The sequence below is a fragment of the Lepisma saccharinum genome, chromosome 4, assembly GCF_977018435.1.
Source record: "Lepisma saccharinum chromosome 4, izLepSacc3.1, whole genome shotgun sequence".
In the NCBI taxonomy this organism is placed as follows: Eukaryota; Metazoa; Arthropoda; class Insecta; order Zygentoma; family Lepismatidae; genus Lepisma; species Lepisma saccharinum.
The window spans coordinates 31,216,315-31,235,345 of NC_139232.1; the positions used below are offsets into that span (position 1 = coordinate 31,216,315).

Below are 19,031 nucleotides of genomic sequence, written 5' to 3' on the forward strand. Positions count from 1 at the left end.
CACCCTGCCACTCTCCTCCTCGCGGGAGTACGGTGCACAGAAATCGCGGGTCTGCGCAGGTTCATTTGATGGTGGTTCCACTATAGCAAATGCATTTAAAATTCACGAAACAACAGGGGAGAAGTAAAATAAACCTCAAAAATGAAGAGAAATGCAATAAAGATGGCAACAATTACTGAAAAATTACTTAAAAGTAAAAAAAAAAAAAAAAAAAGGCCGAAAATGCAAAAAAAAAAAAAATGTTTCCTGGTTCTAACTTATAGGAAACGGGCTGATAGCATTGTTTTCAAGTCTCAGAAAAAAAGGTGATTTTTCATCAACTTCCGAGCCCTAGTCATGACAAACTAAAATCTCGTCATTTAAGGCTTAGGTACCTAGCAAACGAGATGAGAGGCCAGCACAGGAATGCTAATGCTAAATAATGCTAAATATGTCTTTGACCTCTGCTTAACAACACGAAGGCAGCTGCTTGGCTAACAATACCTCACACACCTCATCATACGGTGCTGCATGATGAGCACGAGAAGGAATAAGCACGACACTTTCACATTCAACGCCACATGCACACAAGTGATGTTGCTGCTGCATTGTCTTCCTCAGCTACAAATATGGAAATAAAGAGAGGGAAACTTCTGAATGGGCTTCCCAAGAGGCATAGCTGGAAATCAGCAGTGAAGTGGATTATAATACAATGTTCCACCAAAATTCACTGAGCGAGGCCTTCCCGATGGCGTAGTGGTAACGTCGTCTTGTAAGCACGGAGTCCAGGGTTCGATACCAGGTGAAGTCCCATAATGGTTCGGGTTCCTCTTTAAATTCTAGACTCAGTCCCGATTAGCCTATGTGTACATAAATTGGACTTAAACTCCAATCATTAGTTGAGCGAAACAGTGGCCAGCATCAAAGTGAATGAACTTTTTTTAAAAAAATGTAACAATCAACGTCCCTTCGTGGATAGATAACCAAATGTACAGTTAAGTGAGATCGTGTTGAATGCAGGATGGATTTTCAAACTAACTAACCTAATTAAACCCGATGGCAACACAAGCCTTCCATCGGTCCCTATCCTGGGCAAGATCAATCCAATCTTTTCTATCCTTGGGATAGACTTCCAAAAGACCAAAAAATTAAACGAAAGTTTGACCCTCTGATGACACACAAGTGGGTATACCTAGAATACCTTGGGTATTTTAGTACTTCGTTATTTTATCTTTTTCCGTCACATTTCACCAATCGCAATGAAAATGACGAATGGTAATTTTGATGAAGGAACACACTCACTGCTCAGGACACGTACCGGAAACTTAGCTAAGTCACAAGACCGTACGCCAATCGAGCAGACAGTCTGCAGTACATATTAAAATCACGGGACCTATAAGTTCAATCATTCAAACGAATTCAAATGCCTGGAAAAATCGAGTAACTTAGTTTCTCAGTCGAAAGGACAGGTACCTGGGTACCCTACACAACATGAATATATGAATTATAGTATCCACAATTATACATACACATATTTCCCCAAGTGTGATTCTAGATTTTGCCATCAATCTGCGTGGTAATGTTCAAAAGAGAATAATTCAACAACCGACTGCAATTTAAAGAGCTGTGGTGGTCTAGTCGGTTGGGCGTCTAACTGCCACGCGGGAGACCCGGGTTCGATTCCCGGGATGGGTGATCTAAGGTCGGAAGTTTTCAGAGGTCTTGTTCCTGAAAAAAGCGGGGGCAACACTGAGGCGGCCGGAGCGTGGTGCTGATCACATCACCTCAAAATGGCCGAAATCGAGAATATGTGGGGCCCCACATCCCCTAAAGGTGCCTTCATGACACGATGCTATATGCACGGGGAACTTTACCTTTGACTGCAATTTAACACTGTTCAAAGAAGTAGAGTAATTTGTATCTAGCCTCCCCTATAGGGTATACCAGAAATTTCACAGCATTACAAAATAAATTTGTTGTTTTTCGACCCTCCTCTATGGAAGAAGGACGCAATTCAAAACTTTTCAAACGCTCCATTCTCATACAATTTTGAAACATTAACCATGAAACTCGTTGTGATCACATGTGTTATTTTAGTGTATCCCTACAAAATACACGAATCTGTACATACAAGGTGTCCGGAAAAGATTGTACCTGTGTTTCTCTTTCGTTCTAAGTAGCCATCGTGCGGAAAGACGTGTAACAAACACTGATTGCAACTAGACTGAGTAAGTTTCAATTGAAATACCCACCGTGCGCATACGAACTGTTTGTGCAAATGGGGCTGACCAAACAACAGAAAGGGTTTTGTATTGTAGAATATGCTAAAACGACGTGTAATCGCAGTTCAACGCAAATTTCGGCGTCAGTTTGTCTTTCATCCACCTGGTAAGAACTCCATTAAGCGTTGATTTTCTGGAGAAAACTTGCCTGTGCAAAGGCCAAAGCTCCGGTCGCCCATCATGTTTGGTGGAGGCAGTGGATCGAGTTCAGCAAGCCTTCCAGACCAGTCAGAGGTCAAAAAGCGAGCCGAAAGTTGGAAATGTCCCACTCTACAGGAAGGGACGTGCTTCATAAGAGTTTGCAACTGAAGGCTTACAAGGTGCAACTTGTACACGCACTCACTGAACCAGACAAAGCACTTTGCTCGGTCTTCGGTGTTAACATGCAGAAATAACCACTCAGGTCACACGAAAATAAACATGTAAACTTGTAACATACGTTAACTAAACTTGGTGAGATTCTCTTCAGTTTGTGGCAGAAAGCATGCTCATACTATCTCATGGAGCTGAGAGTAATTGTTTCGAAAATGATACATTCTTTGTCGGACACCATATATTTCAGAAAATTATAAATACGAAAATCTAAAATTTCCTAGAGTTAAAGATCTTGCAAATTCAAGTTTAACGTCACAGATGGGTCAATTATATATTATCGCAAAGAAAATGTTGAATCAGTCTTTTGGTAGCTCGCCATTTATTTGAACTATGGCAATTAGTTCTAATGCTCGGCGAGTTGGTGATCTCTCATGTAACATATCATACACATAACGGCAAATTGTCACGGCTCGGAGTCGATGCAATACAAATAAGTTCTTTCACAGTTACCGAAGAAGCCTCCCATAATGGCATCAACACCATACCTATGATAATTTAGATTTTAATGCCGGTAAAAATGGAAAACTTAAAAATTCTCCTTTCCGGGCATTCCACACATAGCTCATGCGTGAAGTCCTCAGTCTTAACATCGCGGTGAGAGGGATTATGAATATTCTGCAAGGTTACAATAAAGAAAGCAATTGATGGTGCCATGCCCTGTAAGAGCTTCCTGATTGCGCACAAGAGTCGTGACCTTACTCCATTTCCACACTATTAAGCGGAACGTCTTCCCATGCGGGAACGCTCGACGGAAATATGTGTTTTCCATGTGTTGCTAGGAGTGCGTGTAAGGACGGGCATGGTAGTTGCTTCCGAAACGATGCGCAGTCACTTTTCCGTGACTTATTGCTGTCTTTATTACAACTGTTACCGACAAATACCAAACTGACACGAGAAAATTACTTTACTTTGGCGACGTTCTGCATTGTAGCTCCGGAACATGGATGGAAATTGGTATGATCAGGTTATCACTCTTCCGCCACTTTTACCCATCGGTGATTTTACACATATTTTCGCAGAGAATTAATACTGTGAAATAAGGGTAGTTTATCGTAAATTACCAATTGGAACTGCTGCCTTGGTCGTAACAACCTGAACAATAGCAGAAATTTTGCCGTAATGGTACCCTTCGCACACACACCAGTCGTCTTCCAGAAAAGGTAGGGGAGCAGGAATGGCATCTGGACAAGACTTCTCATCAAGGATGGCCGCAGTGGGTAAACTGCAGATTAAAGAATATTTAAAAGATTGATTTAGTTGATTTTACTTCCCGTTTTGGCCACTTTTGGATAATCGCGAAGATGAGGATGACTGATGTAATTGATGAAGAGATATTCACAAATAACAACCATGCCCAAGCCGGGATTCGAACCTGGGACATCTGCCGTCGTAGCGCGCTGTGCTAACAACTCCGCCACAAAGGTCGGCCAGAACATTTAAAAGAAACATCGGTTACCTCGATTTAGCAATTTAGAAAACTACGAATGCTACAAAGATAATATTTTGTGTAATGGATTCAGATTCAAATGCTTACATGGAAAATATTCTCATTAACGTGGATGTTCTGTTGGATCATATGATAAGCTCCAAATTCTTTACATTTCTCACTTCCCGAGATGGTTTCTGGACGAGAGCTTTAAAAAGTAATTTCCCTCCCCGAGAGTCGAGTCTAAGAGTAAATCAACGACATTCTTTTTAGTCACAAGTTTTTAGTAAAATTGTTTTAAAAAGCACGAGATAATACATGCACGTCACATTCGTTCACATTCCTCAAGCTGGAACACCTCAGGGCTCTCTGTGCAAGTTGATACCATTGTTCTCCCACTGCAGGTGATACACAGAGCCAAAGCTTGATTTACGCATAAACTTGTTACTTTTAACAAGTGAGCATGTGTGCATTTCATTTCACCATACTGTACTGTAAACATTTCGTACCTGGGGAACTGTTTGTTCAAACATATCGACGATGTTCTAGCTCTCGGAATAAATATAATGTCATCTCCTGTGCATCCCATGGTTGCCTCCAGGTACTCAATAATTAGAGTTTGGACAGAGTTTTGTCTTGGAGCTGCTTTACGCAGGAACCTTGTCGGGAAAATTCCCACGACCGTGAATCTTACACCCCTTACACACAGACACACACATATACACGACGAAAAGCCATTAAATGACGAGAACTGAATTAATATTTTTACAAGAGTACAAAAGTAAACAATTTTTTTTACGGCCAATCAGAAGGGTCGGAGGATGGATCTATTGGGCGGTGGTGGGGATGTCAGGTATACAGTCTGACTCAACTCAGTTGTCTCAGGCTCAGAGCCGTTCGGATCGCCAGCAAAGTGAGAAGCTGTTTCAGTGTCGCGTCATGGTCGAAAATGCAGCGCGACACACTTTTCCCGTCAAAACTCGGTAAATCCGTTACCGACACGCTTGAAATGTTAAAACAAGCGTATTGGGAACCGACGTTATCGAAGCACAAGGTGGCACAAGGCATTCAAAAAAGGAAGACAAGACGCGGGGGACGAACAACGCTCAAGGTGCCCATCAACGTCCAGAACCGTCGACCATGTGACTCAAATGAAGTCAGTTTTGGACTCTGACCGACGTTTGAGTGTGAGGTTAATCTCAGATAAGGTGGGACTGCCGAAATCGGTTGTGCATCGTATCATTTCGGAAGATTAAAGATGCAGACACCTTCTTTCTCCACAACAACTACGCGCCATCTCACTCATTACTCCAAGTGAGGGAACGTCTGGCCAGGAAAAATGTGGCAACGCTTCCCATCCACCGTACAACCCGGACCTGGCTCCGTCTGACTTCTTTTTATTCCCGAGGCTAAAATTCGGCCTGAAAAGATACAATTTTGGGGCGATTGAAAATGTCCAAGCAGCCGCGACGAGTGCTCTGCAAGGCATCATCTCAGGTCAAGACTTCCTGCGCTGCTACGAAGAGTGGCAGCACCGCTGGACCTCTGTATGGACGCTCAAGGATTCTACTTTGAAGAACATTAAGTGGATTTGAACCTAGCTTCAATAAAAATATTTTTCGTGAATTAGTCTAATTACTTTTGGGACAGACTTTGCACTTACAGAAATTGTGTCTTATTTTCCGACATACTCGCCCCATTTACCAGGTCCACATGTCCACAAGGTTTCGGATGGACTAGAAAAAAAGCTTTCTGCTGTAGCCAACTTGCATCGCCACACACTTGTGTGTGTGGGGGGGGGGGAGAGAGAGAGAGAGAGAGCGAGAGCGAGGAGAGAGAGAGAGAGAGCGAGAGCGAGGAGAGAGAGAGAGAGAGAGAGAGAGAGAGAGCGAGAGCGAGAGCGAGAGCGAGGAGAGAGAGAGAGAGAGCGAGCGAGGAGAGAGAGAGAGAGAGAGAGCGAGGAGAGAGACAGAGATGTTAGCATTGTAACAATATCAGAGCAACAATGGATATTTCAACAAAGGAACTTGGATTCACAGTTTTTAATTCGTAGTTTGTCTTTCCCGACGATATGTACGAGAATATACAGAGGAGGATGTGCAAATGATCATACAATGGCACAGTGCTTAGGAAACCCCACTTTCCCCGCAGACAGGGCGTGAGAGCGAGAGATACACTTTATCACGGCCAGTTAGAAACAACATAGCGTGACTTCCAATGACACTTGGGCGAGAGATCTAAAAACGTGAGCAATCGCGCACTTGCATGTTATCTTCACGAGTTTCACCACTTAATCCACTTCATCTCGTAAAAATATCAGCGCAGTGCTTAGCCAAGCGAAGGGGCAAATCGCAATCAGACTTAGTGGTTCAATAAATTTCACATTGTGATTATGGTTGGAGAAAAGGGCCGACTCCCAACTCCAATATTTCGCTACAATCTACGGAAAAGTTCAAACCCGGTGGGGACACATTGCGCAGTGGTTCTGATCCCACTTTAAACTGTAGGTCTAGTCCCGATTAGCTTATCTGTGCACAAAGTGGATTTAAAACAACTGTTCAAACGAAAAATCTACATCAAATCTCCCTTCCTTCATCCATCCCGTTATTCCTGTTCCCTCTCTTTCCCTGCCCAAACCCTTCACATTTGTTTCCTCTCTTCCTCTGTCCATCTCTTTACACCGGTTCCTCCATCTATCTCTACATCGGATCCCTCTCCTCATCCGTCCATCCGGGGATGAGCCTTCTCGATGGCGCAGTGGTAGCGTCGTCGCCTTGTAATCAAGGGGTTCCGGGTTCGATACTTGGTGGAGGCACATAGTGGTTCGGATCCCACTTTAAATTGTAGGTCCAGTCCCAATTAGCCTTACTGTGCATAAAGTGTACTTAAAACACCAACTCAACTCAGTTGACTGAATGTGTGTAAGTTAACACTTGTTCGTCCATCCGGGGTGTAAGGGTTGACCCATCCAGACGGCACCCACCTGTCAACCCCTCTTCCACGTAGTACACCCTGGGCTGCATTGTTGCAGACTAACGAGGCTCTGGCACGTGGTCCTGGAGCAAGAATAATCCTCTGTAGGAATTGTGTTGTGTAGTCCATGTGTGTTTGTGACTGTCCCTTCATCCACTTCATCTTATCGCCATTCATCCTCCCAACATTTACGAACGTGGTGGGGAGAGGGATAAGGAAATATTCACCCAAAGGTTCTGTACTCCAATATTCAATTTTTCTCTCATAACACCCTGACATATGGATTGGAAAACAATACAGCAATCCAGATGAATAAAAATGAATGTAAAGAGAGAAGGAGCAAAATTATTTCGATTTCAAGCCCTGAAAAAAATTCCTACATCTCCAATTACGAGAAAAGAATAAAGAAAAATGGGTAACGTTAGGGTCTATATCCAGTGTGATTCAGTAAAAGCGTGCAAAATGGAATCAGGAAGTAGGTGATGTACCACTGAGCAGTTAAGACAGTTAGGGAGCTTAGGGTCCGAGAAGACAGTTTCCCGATATATGGGCTGAAACATGTCGAGCGCCAGAACCTACCGTCGTCAATATGAATGACAAGTGACATGTATGGCTTGCCAACTTTAAAGAATAAAATTCCGGGAGATTTCTTTACAGCCTTCGAACTCTTCAGATTAAAATGTTCTGAATATCAGTTATTGTCATGGACGTCCCGAAGGGGGACAAAGGGGGCAGTGCTCCCTGCAAAATAAATGTCAACTTAAAATAATATATTTTACACATATAATTTTATTTCAGTCACAGTGATGTATATCTATTATTAAGAGAGGGTTTGCAGGAATATGAACAGGCAACCCTATTGGGAGAAGTACATGCCTCGTCTGTCCCCCGTGGGGAAAATACCTTGCTTGACCCTCCCTGGAAAAATCTTGCCGTCGTCTGTGGCTGTTATCGGTTTGAGATCTTGATACTGTGAAGACAAAATTGAACCAACTTGATCAAAACAACCTAGCACCCGAAATTTAATTAAACAAAAGAAAATAATTATACAGACACAGACTCATCTGAAGAGGTAATAACACTGTAAAAATATTCATCAAAATGAAATACTATAAAAAGATAATACAACGGGAGATAACAAAGCTTGTCCGGAAGATAGGGAAGATGGGTTTGATTCCAGAAGGGTTGGCAATCCTAAACACTGCTGATGTAGAGTGAGTAGCGACATTTATAGACTTTAATTTACGCGTAGGAGTTACATGTTTGTAGATTTGGAAACTATTGCCATAGCATTGACAAACAGGAGTTAACAACGTACAATTAGGTACCTCACAGTAGCTTTCCAAAATGCGGCCGGCAGGCACAGTGGAGTAGGAGATTCTGCCGCACTCTTTCAATATCCCTGGTGTGTTGGGAATCACATCACAGGTGGCGACAATCCTGGCAACTAATTCAATCCGTGTCCACTGGAGTCACATAAACAAGTAATTTCAGATATCCCCAGACAAAAAAGTATATTGGATTCAGGTAGGGTGACCTGCGAGGTCATGGAATAGGGCCTCCGAGTCCAATTCACCGATAAGGAAAGATAACATCCAGATGGCTACGGACATCCACACTGTAATGAGGGGGTGTTCAGTTTCTCGGTATGCTTGCATCTCTGACCCTAAGTTCGTTATCTCCAATTGTTCACTGGTGCATCAGCTATTTCTTGTTTCCCTTTGCACGATTTTACTGAATTACCTGTATATATTCTGATGCACTGGTCTTGATCGCCCCCTCAGATTCTTCGGTAAAGATAACAGAAGTTCCATTTCGGTTAACGAATGAAGACGACTCCCAAGTCTTTACTTCTAACAAAGAAAAGCGATATAAGAAAAAGCAATATAAGAAAATAATGTACAAAATAATACTTACTCGATGTGGTTAGTTCTTAACGAAATTTCGAGGTCCCTCAGCACCTGCGTTGATGTAGATTCTCCGACCATTTTTCTCTTCTGCAAAAAGAGAACAAAACTGAAGAGAAGGAAGTCAGTACTATCGCAACCAACATGTTACATGTACTTGTACATAACAAAAATAGGCAATCTTCTCTATGTACATAATCATTAATATGTGTGTGTGTGTGTGTGTGTGTGTGTATGTGCGCGCGTGTGATGTCCAATGGAAATGGGTAACACATGCCTCACAATTATCTCAGATGTTCTAAAATAATAACAAAATGACCTTGAATAAGCGCGAAAAAGAACACATAAAACAGACACGCCAGATTGAATATTCCAGGATAGGCTAATACAAAGTTCAAATTAAAGTATTCTGGTGCCACGAAATATAATGACTATTAGAATTGTAAGAAAACTTCCACACACAAAACAGTTTAAATGTTAATTTCATTCAGATCTTACTTCTGTTTGAAAACTCGAGAAGCGTATCGGATTAGTATTTATCATTAGTAGCGCCCGGGACTTTATGTCCTATAAAACTGTAAAATATGTATGTAATTATGTCACAAAATGCAAAAATATGTCATAAAAATTAAAAATGTCAAAAAATGTAGAAATATTCCCAGTAAAGCCGAAAATATGTATAACAGTACTTTCGAATTTCTCATTATACGGGAAGTCAATATCTTCCAGGGGAGATCTGCTATGGTGGGGGTGGGGTATTAAATGAAGTCAGAGTTCCTTTAACCGAAGAATATAGTGAGAAAATATTGAAAACATCGTGAGGTTCACTGCAATTATGTTCCACCGCAACAGGAGGAACTGTATACAATACAATTCCTCCTGTTGCGGTGGGACATAATTGCAGTGAACCTCACGATGCTTTCAATATTTTCTCACTATATTCTTCGGTTAAAGGAACTCTGACTTCATTTAATACCCCACCCCCCTAGTGTACCGAATGTTATTTTTACTTTCGACTGATTGTTGCGAGAAGCGAAAAAAAAGGAGAAAATAAAAGAGAACAATTGAAACTTGTTTGCTTCCTGCCAGGTGATTCTCGTGCATGCACAATGACAGAATATTTTCCTTCAATATTGTTCGCTCGGGTCTGAATTGTCGGCGGGATAAAAAAAAGGGAAGTTAGTCTATTTCTGTTGATTTCCATCAGATACGTAAAGATCTCGCCTTAGTATTCAATCCGGTACCAAATAAAAAATATATATATATATGTTATGACTAGACCTTGGATTTTAGGTTTTTAACCTATTTTTTCGAAGTATTTATTTGTAAGTAAATAATAACAAGTTACATCAACGTTTCATTAAAAAATGGAACAACTGGTGAAGTTTTATAGTGCCTAAATCAAACCTTTTCTTAGGTTGTTATAGATTTTATTCAGGATTTTAATCACACAGAGGTATTTGCTCGGTTTGGTACCGAAAAAACTTCATTGCCTAGTTGTGTTTAAAACATACTTTTAGTCGATTTCCCTCCCTCCTAAATTCATAATGTTTTTTCAAAGCTCTAAAAAAAAGCAAAATGTCTGGCGCCATTGTTACCTGCACAGTTCAAAGTTCAAACTTGTGATCCGTGTGGTCTTGCTCACTTTCGCCTCAGTTCGGTACTTTGTAGCATTCACGCCTTGCGAAGTAACGTTTCAGCATTCAAATCTCGTTATGTTTTGTTGAAAGATAATTTTCAGCATTCAAGATGTTCCACACAAACAAAAGGCACAGTTTGACTGTGGATAACATGAAAAAAGAATGTTACGTATTCAGGGTGGCAACTGTAGTATAAAATTCAACTAGAATTCTCGGTTTTTAAGGCGAACTTTCCAAAAATTCAAGAGTACAAGCAGATGTTTTTCAGCCTTACGTATTACCGCCTCTCACCAACCACACAAATACAAATACAAGGTGTGTTCAAAAAAAGACCGGATTGAGTGCACCACGCGCAAACTACTTGATGGAATCAAATGAACACAGTTGCGCCATCTTTGTGAAGTACATTGCAACAAGGCCCGGAGCGCAGTGCAAGCCATTCGCGCGCGTGAGCAACACGTGTCCGAGTCTGCAGCGGTCAGTGGGACATTTTGTGGCTGTGTAAAAAATGAAAGATTTGCAGGAGCAACGTGTGTGCGTTAAATTTTGTTTCAAGCTCGGTAAAACTGCCACAGAGACGTTCACAATGCTTCGGGAAGCCTTCGGTGATGAAGCAATGAGCCGATCACAGTGTTGTGACTGGTACACTCGGTTCGAAACTGGGAGAACTTCGACGAACGAAGATCCTCGAAGTGGGCGACCGTCCACGTCAACAGACGATGTTCACATCAACCTTTTTTTCGATTGGCAAGGAATAGTTCATTACGAATACGTCCCACGAGGACAAACAGTCAACAAGGAATTTTATGTGGAGGTTATGAAGAGGTTAAGACGTGCAGTGATGCGGAAAAGGCCTGAGCTTTGGCGGAACCACACCTGGAAGCTACACCACGACAACGCGCGGGTTTCTCACCGCTCTACTTGCGACTGAATTTTTGGCCAAAAACAGGACAACGGTGATTCCTCAGCCTCCATTTGGCTCCGGCAGACTTTTTCCTCTTTCCAAAAGTGAAATCGACATTCAAAGGTCGTCGGTTTGACACAGTTGATGACATCAAACAAAAATGTACGAGGGACCTAAAGAGCATTCCGGAAGAAACGTTCCAGGAGGCGTTTTCAAAGCTGGAAGAAACGTTGGGAGCAGTGTGTGGCCAGCCAAGGACAGACATGAATAAGATGTACATGTTCAGGTAAAGTTGCTATTCCAACAATCCGGTCTTTATTTGAACACACCTTGTATATTAACAATATAAAGGGTCTGTACGATTCCAATGTATTTTAAAATTCTAATTCAGTTAAACGATATATATATTTAAAATATTTTAATTCAAGGTACACTGGCCATTTCACATACTCAAGACTAAAATTACATCTATAAACACAAGCCACAAATGTTACTGGATACAAAAAAAATAATGTATAACAATTTCAAACTCAATTTTACCTAATCAACTTCAACATATCTTGCAATAAGCTTCCGTTTCTTATAGATAGATTGTTCAGCAAGGACATTAACACAAAAAAAAAAAAAAGGAATTGAGAGAATTTAGTTTTATTTTCCACGCAGCTTTCTTTTCTTTAATAAATATGTATAAATTCAATGGGATCTGGATTAATAAAAGTTGGAATTTTTCACAACAATGAAGAAAAATTCACGCAGAATTCGAGGAATTCCCGGTGAATTGCCGCCCAACTATTGTGCAGCAAATTATACATGCGTAATTGATTCTTCATATAAACAAAGTAACTTTCGTTAACAATACAACATCCACAATAATTTGTGGATAATTTTGAAAATGATGTGTGCAAATGAAAATTTTAATATACCTATTAAGATTTATTATGGTTGTTTTTAACCATTATACATAATCCGTATTTTTCAGGAATTTTGAACGATTATACATAATCCGTATTTTTCAGGAATTTTGAAGTTAAGATTTTTTTGGAAGTACTTCAGGATTTTTCGAGCCTAATTTAAGATTTTTAGAACATATCTTAGGATTTTTAGAATCTATTTTAAGAACGTAAAAGGACACTTTTTAGAACCTAAAAATCCGAGGTCTAGTTATGACAAAGTCCCGGGCCCTAGTCATTAGTATAGGGATTCATACTAGATGAGTGTTCCAGTATCCCTTCATTGTCTGAACTCTTGGGTCCAAAACCCAAGTATCAGGAAATATAGCTTAAGTTTGAAGTCCTTTTGTTATTGCCTTTTGAAACTTACATGTATTACCATGTATGGCAACAAAATTTCTGTTTTCAAGTCAACTTTCGCGTCTGAGCGAAAATCCAAGCTACGCAGCATTTTACATTAAAATCTTGATGATAGCAACTTCATTTATTGATGTCTATATTCAATTGTTCACAATGTGTAAGATGGATGAAGAACATATTCCTGAAACTGAATTATAACAGTGAGGAACACATATCCAAACCCATTTAGTACAACAGAAAAGGTAGAAACGTTTTTTGAAAGCCGATTAGGAATTATTCATCCACATAAATTTTCTTATAGGACCTTCCCGATTGCGTACTGCTGGTACCGCTGTCATCCTGTAGTCGATAGGTCCTGTGTTTAATAGCAGGTGGAGGCACATTGCACAGTGGTTGACACCCCACTCTCAAATACAAGCCAAGTCATTATTATTAGCATATCTGAGCATAAAGTGGGCTAAATGTGTCTTCTGTCTCTCGAAGATGAGAATTTTCCATCTCTCAGCATGTAAAAATAACCCTACTAATATAAATATTTCAAACATCTCCCAAGTATCACAATATAACAATTCGTGCCTACGCTCCAGCAAACCCACACACACACATCAAGGGAAAGGCAACTGCTCCTGTTCGCCCCCCCCCCCCCCCCCCCAACACACACACACACACAATCCTCCGGTGGAGACCTCCGTGTAAGTAGTGGACTACTTATTTCCTACTCATTACGCACAAAGCAACGCAACCGAAGCATGACAAGAGAAGATCACAAAGATAGTGGATCTGAAATCTCTTCTAAATGGTGCATGGAAAATTATACACAGATAAGCATTTGATGAAAATCAAATCGAACTGGAGGCAACAATTAACTTCAAAAACAGTGTTACCCTCTGTCTTCATTTCATAGTCGGAGATTTAAATAAGGTGATTTTCTTCTTAAAAAATCAATGATTTAAATCACTTTATATAAATAATTTATAGAATAATGTACATAAGGCTTTTGTAGATATCAGAATCACTTTTAGTGAAAGTACATTAATTTCGTAATCATTTAATGGTGTTTATTATGTTCTAAGATAGGAAAATAAAGGAAATAAAATATATGCACTGATGGTGTGAAGCTCATACGAAAGGAAATATAAACATAGGGTAGCCCGGGGCTATTCCGATCAAAAGAAGTATAATGCTCTGCTGCACGTGCCTCTTGCACTGCTTGGTGACCATTACACCACTATTTGAGTGGAACGTGTTGTGGAAAGAAGTTGTTTGTATTGGCACGGCGATTTTACCGTTGATTCAGCTCTAGCATTGGATTTTGTCTGTGAAGGTATGTAACACAACTCTGTACTTTTCAATAGTTAAATATTTACGCCACCAAACTTAAGCTGTAGCTCTTGAATGAATCTGTATTCATGTATGACTTGCTTTGCTGTGTTAACTAGGGAGACAGGTTTCTCCCCGTATATTTGCGACATATTTCTAATGCCTGCAGGGTAGCCAACCCTGAGAAAAATATCTGCCGTTTGAGGCTATTTCGATCAGTATTTATGGGACTTTCCCGATCACTTGTTTGTGATCGATTTTAGTTATGTAAAACTGAAACGTATACAGTATGTCACATACTTGTTCGTACACTAAAATTTATAACAAAGAAAAATTTAAAATATGGAAAATAACTTTTATTTTGGTATTTTTATATATTAACATGTGAGACTTCAATAAGTTCTCCCATTTACATGCGTACGAACAGGAGTGTGGTATGATAACGGTGCCTATTATTATTAATTAATGTATTACACTGAACTGTAAATGTTTAAAATAACATATAATTAATAATAATAAATTATTGATTTTTCCTAACATGGTCTGAATGATTCTGTTCCTGATGAAGCCAGCCGAGTTTCTACCTCAGAAACAATGTCTGTCCCTTCCATTCCCGGAACTTCAACTCCACATAAATCCTCTGATCCAAACAATACAGCTCCCTTCTCAGAAATCATTTCTACCCCTACTAAAACAGTGTCCCGGAAATGCAGGAAGGAACTAGGACCACTTGACATCTGATCAAGTTTTCCAGGAGTTAGTCGAGAAAAAGAAGACCACATTGGCTCAAGAGAAAACTGCATTTAATGTGAGGCCTCGTAAGAAGAATCAAGTCGGGAGAAAAATAGTCTCCTCCAGTGATGAAGAATCTACGAGTGACATCACACAAGAGGATGAGAACGTCCCCTGTGGCTTCTGTGGTATGAAGTATTACTCGGAAGAAAGTGCAGAAAAAGGAGGCTGGATACAATGCCAGAAGTGCAAGTTGTGGTTCCACGATATCTGTGTTGGCTCTTTCGGCACAAAGCAATTTACATGTGGACAGTGCATCTAAAAATCACGACTGTGTTCACTAACACTTCAGCCCAAACGTGAACGTAATTACCCCAAACTATTCAAATAATCCGCACTGTGCAACTACTTGTTTTTTTATTATTATTATGTGTATGTATTTCATTTGAAAGGCCCAGTTCCTTATTTCCCGTAAAATGTGGACACAAATGTAATGTGGCAACCAATTATTGTTCAATAAATTTTAAATTTGTGACTCAAATTGAATTTTGCATCTGAAATGATCGAAATGGCCTCGGGCTACCCTACATTTCTCTTGATTTAAAATTAAATTAAATAATTTTTATAGGCAAATATAGCAAATATTTTGTGTAGAAAAATATACAAAATACTAATCATGTTAAACCATAAATTGTGTCATTAATATTAAACTGTAAAAACATCGTAGCTGATATTTTTCAAATTATCATCAAACCAATCTCCAAAATTCAGCTACAAAGACAAGAAATATATTTAAGTTAATATTTTAAGTTTTATGGAGTACATCCAGAATGTTCATTTTCACTCGCATTAGCACATTCAACAAACATTTCCACATTAGGTACAGTACCAGAAACAGAAAAATGTATTTTTGATTGATTAATTCGTTTGTTTTTTTAAGTCCACTTTAGGCAAAGTAAGGATAATCGGGACTGGACCTACAGTTTAAAGTGGGATCCGAACCACTTGTGCTTCCACCGGGTATCGAACCCGGGACCCCTTGATTACAAGGCGACAACTCTACCACTGCGCCATCGGGGAGACCGAACACAGAAAAATGTATATTTACGTATATTTCTAATTTGCTTTAATCAAACTGTTCAAATATTTTACAGGGCTGTTAACTATATATATATATATATATATATATATATATATATATATATATAGTTACACACACATTATATGAAACCTAACGTTTTCAGTACTTGATATTTTTTTATTTTTTACATTCTATGAACAGTGGAACTTGACCTTAAGTTATTCTCAAACAATCAGCTAAAAATGTTATTATATATATATATTTTTTAAGAGTTTGCAAATACAATTGTTACATATTAAGTTGATGTGTAACTAGATATGTAACTGACTTTTCAGGAGTAACTGAAAAGAATTTATCAAGGATTATTTTAATATTCAAATATTCCAAATATTGTTTTAATTCACTTGTATGTATGTCTGGTATCTCGAAAAACATACTTTTTTGTTGAAGAAAATATGTAAAATTCAGAAAGAAAGTACACACAGAAAACTAGTATTTTTGTTATTTTAGGTCGTTTTGTACCATTTTTGACTAGTCGCGACGATAGGAATGAATGGTGATCAGATGAAATTGAAAGGACACTAGTAGCATCAAGCTTTCTAAAACATCGGAAAATATGAGAACTACAGGCTTCCCCATAACTTATACTAGCGACACTATTCCCACGCCAGGGTTTCAAATGCGTTGCGTTGGTGGATCTATCCCAAATGCATTGGTGGATCTATAACACCCACGCCCAGGCAGGGACTCGAACCCGGGAACTTCAGTGGCGAAATCGCCAAAGCATATGGTTGGGTATTTCACAAATTTTCTAATTTAGTCAAAATTTCATAATTCCAAACAAATAACTAAAAATAATTGGCAGTCGTAAAACCTATTTAAAGAAATGTGTGGTCAACGTGATATTTTCTACACATGCCAAACCTTTCTTTCTTTCTGCATGCACTAGTACATAGCCAGCCTATTTAGCTTTTTATAACTTTCATAAGAAGGTTTTAACACCGAAAACTATTTTACAACAGCCCAACCCTGTGGCCGAGTGGTTAGCACATCGCGCTGCGACGCCAAGGGTCCCGGGTTCGAATCCCGGTCGGGCTTGGTTGTTTGTGAATGTCCATTCATCAATTTCATAATTTCATCACTCATCCCCATCTTCGCAAATTAGCCAAGAGGCACAAAACGCGAAGTAAAATAAACTAAATCAATCAATATTTTACAACAAACATCCATACCTTGTGTCTATGACAACTTATAAATATTTGTATTTTTTATTCTTATTACGTAGTGTCTGCCACTTTTGTCTAATAGCGACGATGAGGATGAGGGATGATTAGATACAACTGATGAAGGGGCATTCACAAAAAGCATCTACGTCCAGGCCTGGGCTCGAACCAGGGAACTTCGGTGGCGGCATCGAAAGTGTTATCGATTTTTTGTGGCTTGATTACCACCTTGAGTTTAAAATGATTCCTTGCTCTTCTATCTCAATGGAAAATTAAGCTCTTTGAATTGAAAAGGTTGCGAGTGTTTGATGTAGAGAGTAGAAAAATCATGAACGCACTCGTATTGAGCTGAACTCATAATTCCGGGAACTGACAGTCACGTGTATGCCAACTGCTAGGAGTAGGGCGTATCCCAGCATCAAATCTTGACGTCCCACCCACTACAGCCGCACTGCGGGGCTGGACGTTTCTACTTCACGACAAGCCACTTTCCCTCTCCTCTAGATAAAGGGATCGCGCAACCACACCCCAATGGAATAATATAACTGAAGAACTAAGCACGGGTCTGAGGAAAAGTCTTAAGGGGAGGTTCGAAAACAGAAAACTGTGTTTACGACGGATATGCCTACTGTATGTGTATTAACACTAGAACGGCGAAGGATCTGATACCCCTAGAACAGCGGAAAGGGGTCATTTTGACCCTTCATAAGAAGTGCATTTAAAAATTCCAAATTATTTTGGAATGAGAACATAATTTTATTTTATATCATTTTCTGAGCGTTATGTATTATAATCATCAACAACTGAACATTCCAGAATACGCAACATTTCGAGAATCTGCTACTTGACGAGGCATGTTCAGAGACGTCCATCCCAGTCCAAGAACACTAAATGGAGACATGCATGTAAACTATGACAAGTGGGAATATGCTCAAGCCGGGATGATACAGGAACCGCAACCTAACGCTGATATTAAAGCACGCACAAATGAAACTTTACAGTGGTCAAATTGACCCCTTCCAGGGATATGACATGAAATTTCACAGAAATAAATTATATTCTGTATATTTCAATACACCATTTTTAAAAGAACAAAATATTATGAAAAGTCACGAAATTTTGAGAAAAAATAAGAAAAACTGGATAGTTATTAATAAAAAAGTGAAGGTAGGAGTTATTTTGACCTCTCCCGCCGTTCTAGTGTTAAAAATCCGTCGTAATGAACGAGACGTCGCAAAATGAACAGAAGAGAGGGAAGCAAAGGAACACACAAAATTGAATAAGGGATGAAAGGCAACGAAAGAGCAAGAAAGAAGCAAGTTCGGAAGACAGACATAAACAAAAGAACTAAAGGAGAAAATAAGAGAAAAGCTAAGGAAATATAGCCTAATCGACAAGCGAGGAAGTGAGCAACAAGAAAAAAATCTGAGGCTTTGGGAAAGGCGATGTAGAAGGAAAATAGGAATAGTGAAAAGAAACACTAAATGAAAGTAAGAATGGGAGAATAAGTAAGGCCCTGGTTCTCAAAAGACTATTACGCCACGGCGATCTTGCACGGGTAATCAGTTCTTACTTAGTTTTCTGATAAATATATTTTTAGGGAGAGAGAGGACAAACAGGTTAGAAACTTAAAATAATTTCTCAAAATTGTTGTTGTGTAATAAACAACAGAGTTAGAAAATATAATTCTATATTTTTGTTACCTGATTCTCAGAATAAAATAGTTTCAAATCAGGATGGGACTTGGTGTGAATTGAAAAAGATAGTGATTGCTGCTACAACTGTTTTAAGCATTGCCATTGGCTGGTAGCTTTGTGGGGTTTCACTTATTGCACACAACTTAAACCCCCATGGTGGTTAGATTAGCCATGTTGGGTTT

At 39.5% G+C, this 19,031-nt stretch overlaps 1 protein-coding gene across 3 annotated transcripts in view; it reads right to left on the reverse strand.

Annotated features, from left to right (window-relative positions):
* Positions 1-19,031, reverse strand: part of Frl (formin-like protein) — a 251,620-nt gene that overhangs the window by 84,551 nt on the left and 148,038 nt on the right. For all 3 annotated transcript variants that reach the window (XM_083120387.1, XM_083120386.1, XM_083120388.1), the window contains exon 4: positions 8,953-9,032. In XM_083120387.1, coding sequence (XP_082976513.1) covers positions 8,953-9,032 — 80 coding nt within the window. The remainder of the gene's footprint in view (positions 1-8,952; positions 9,033-19,031) is intronic.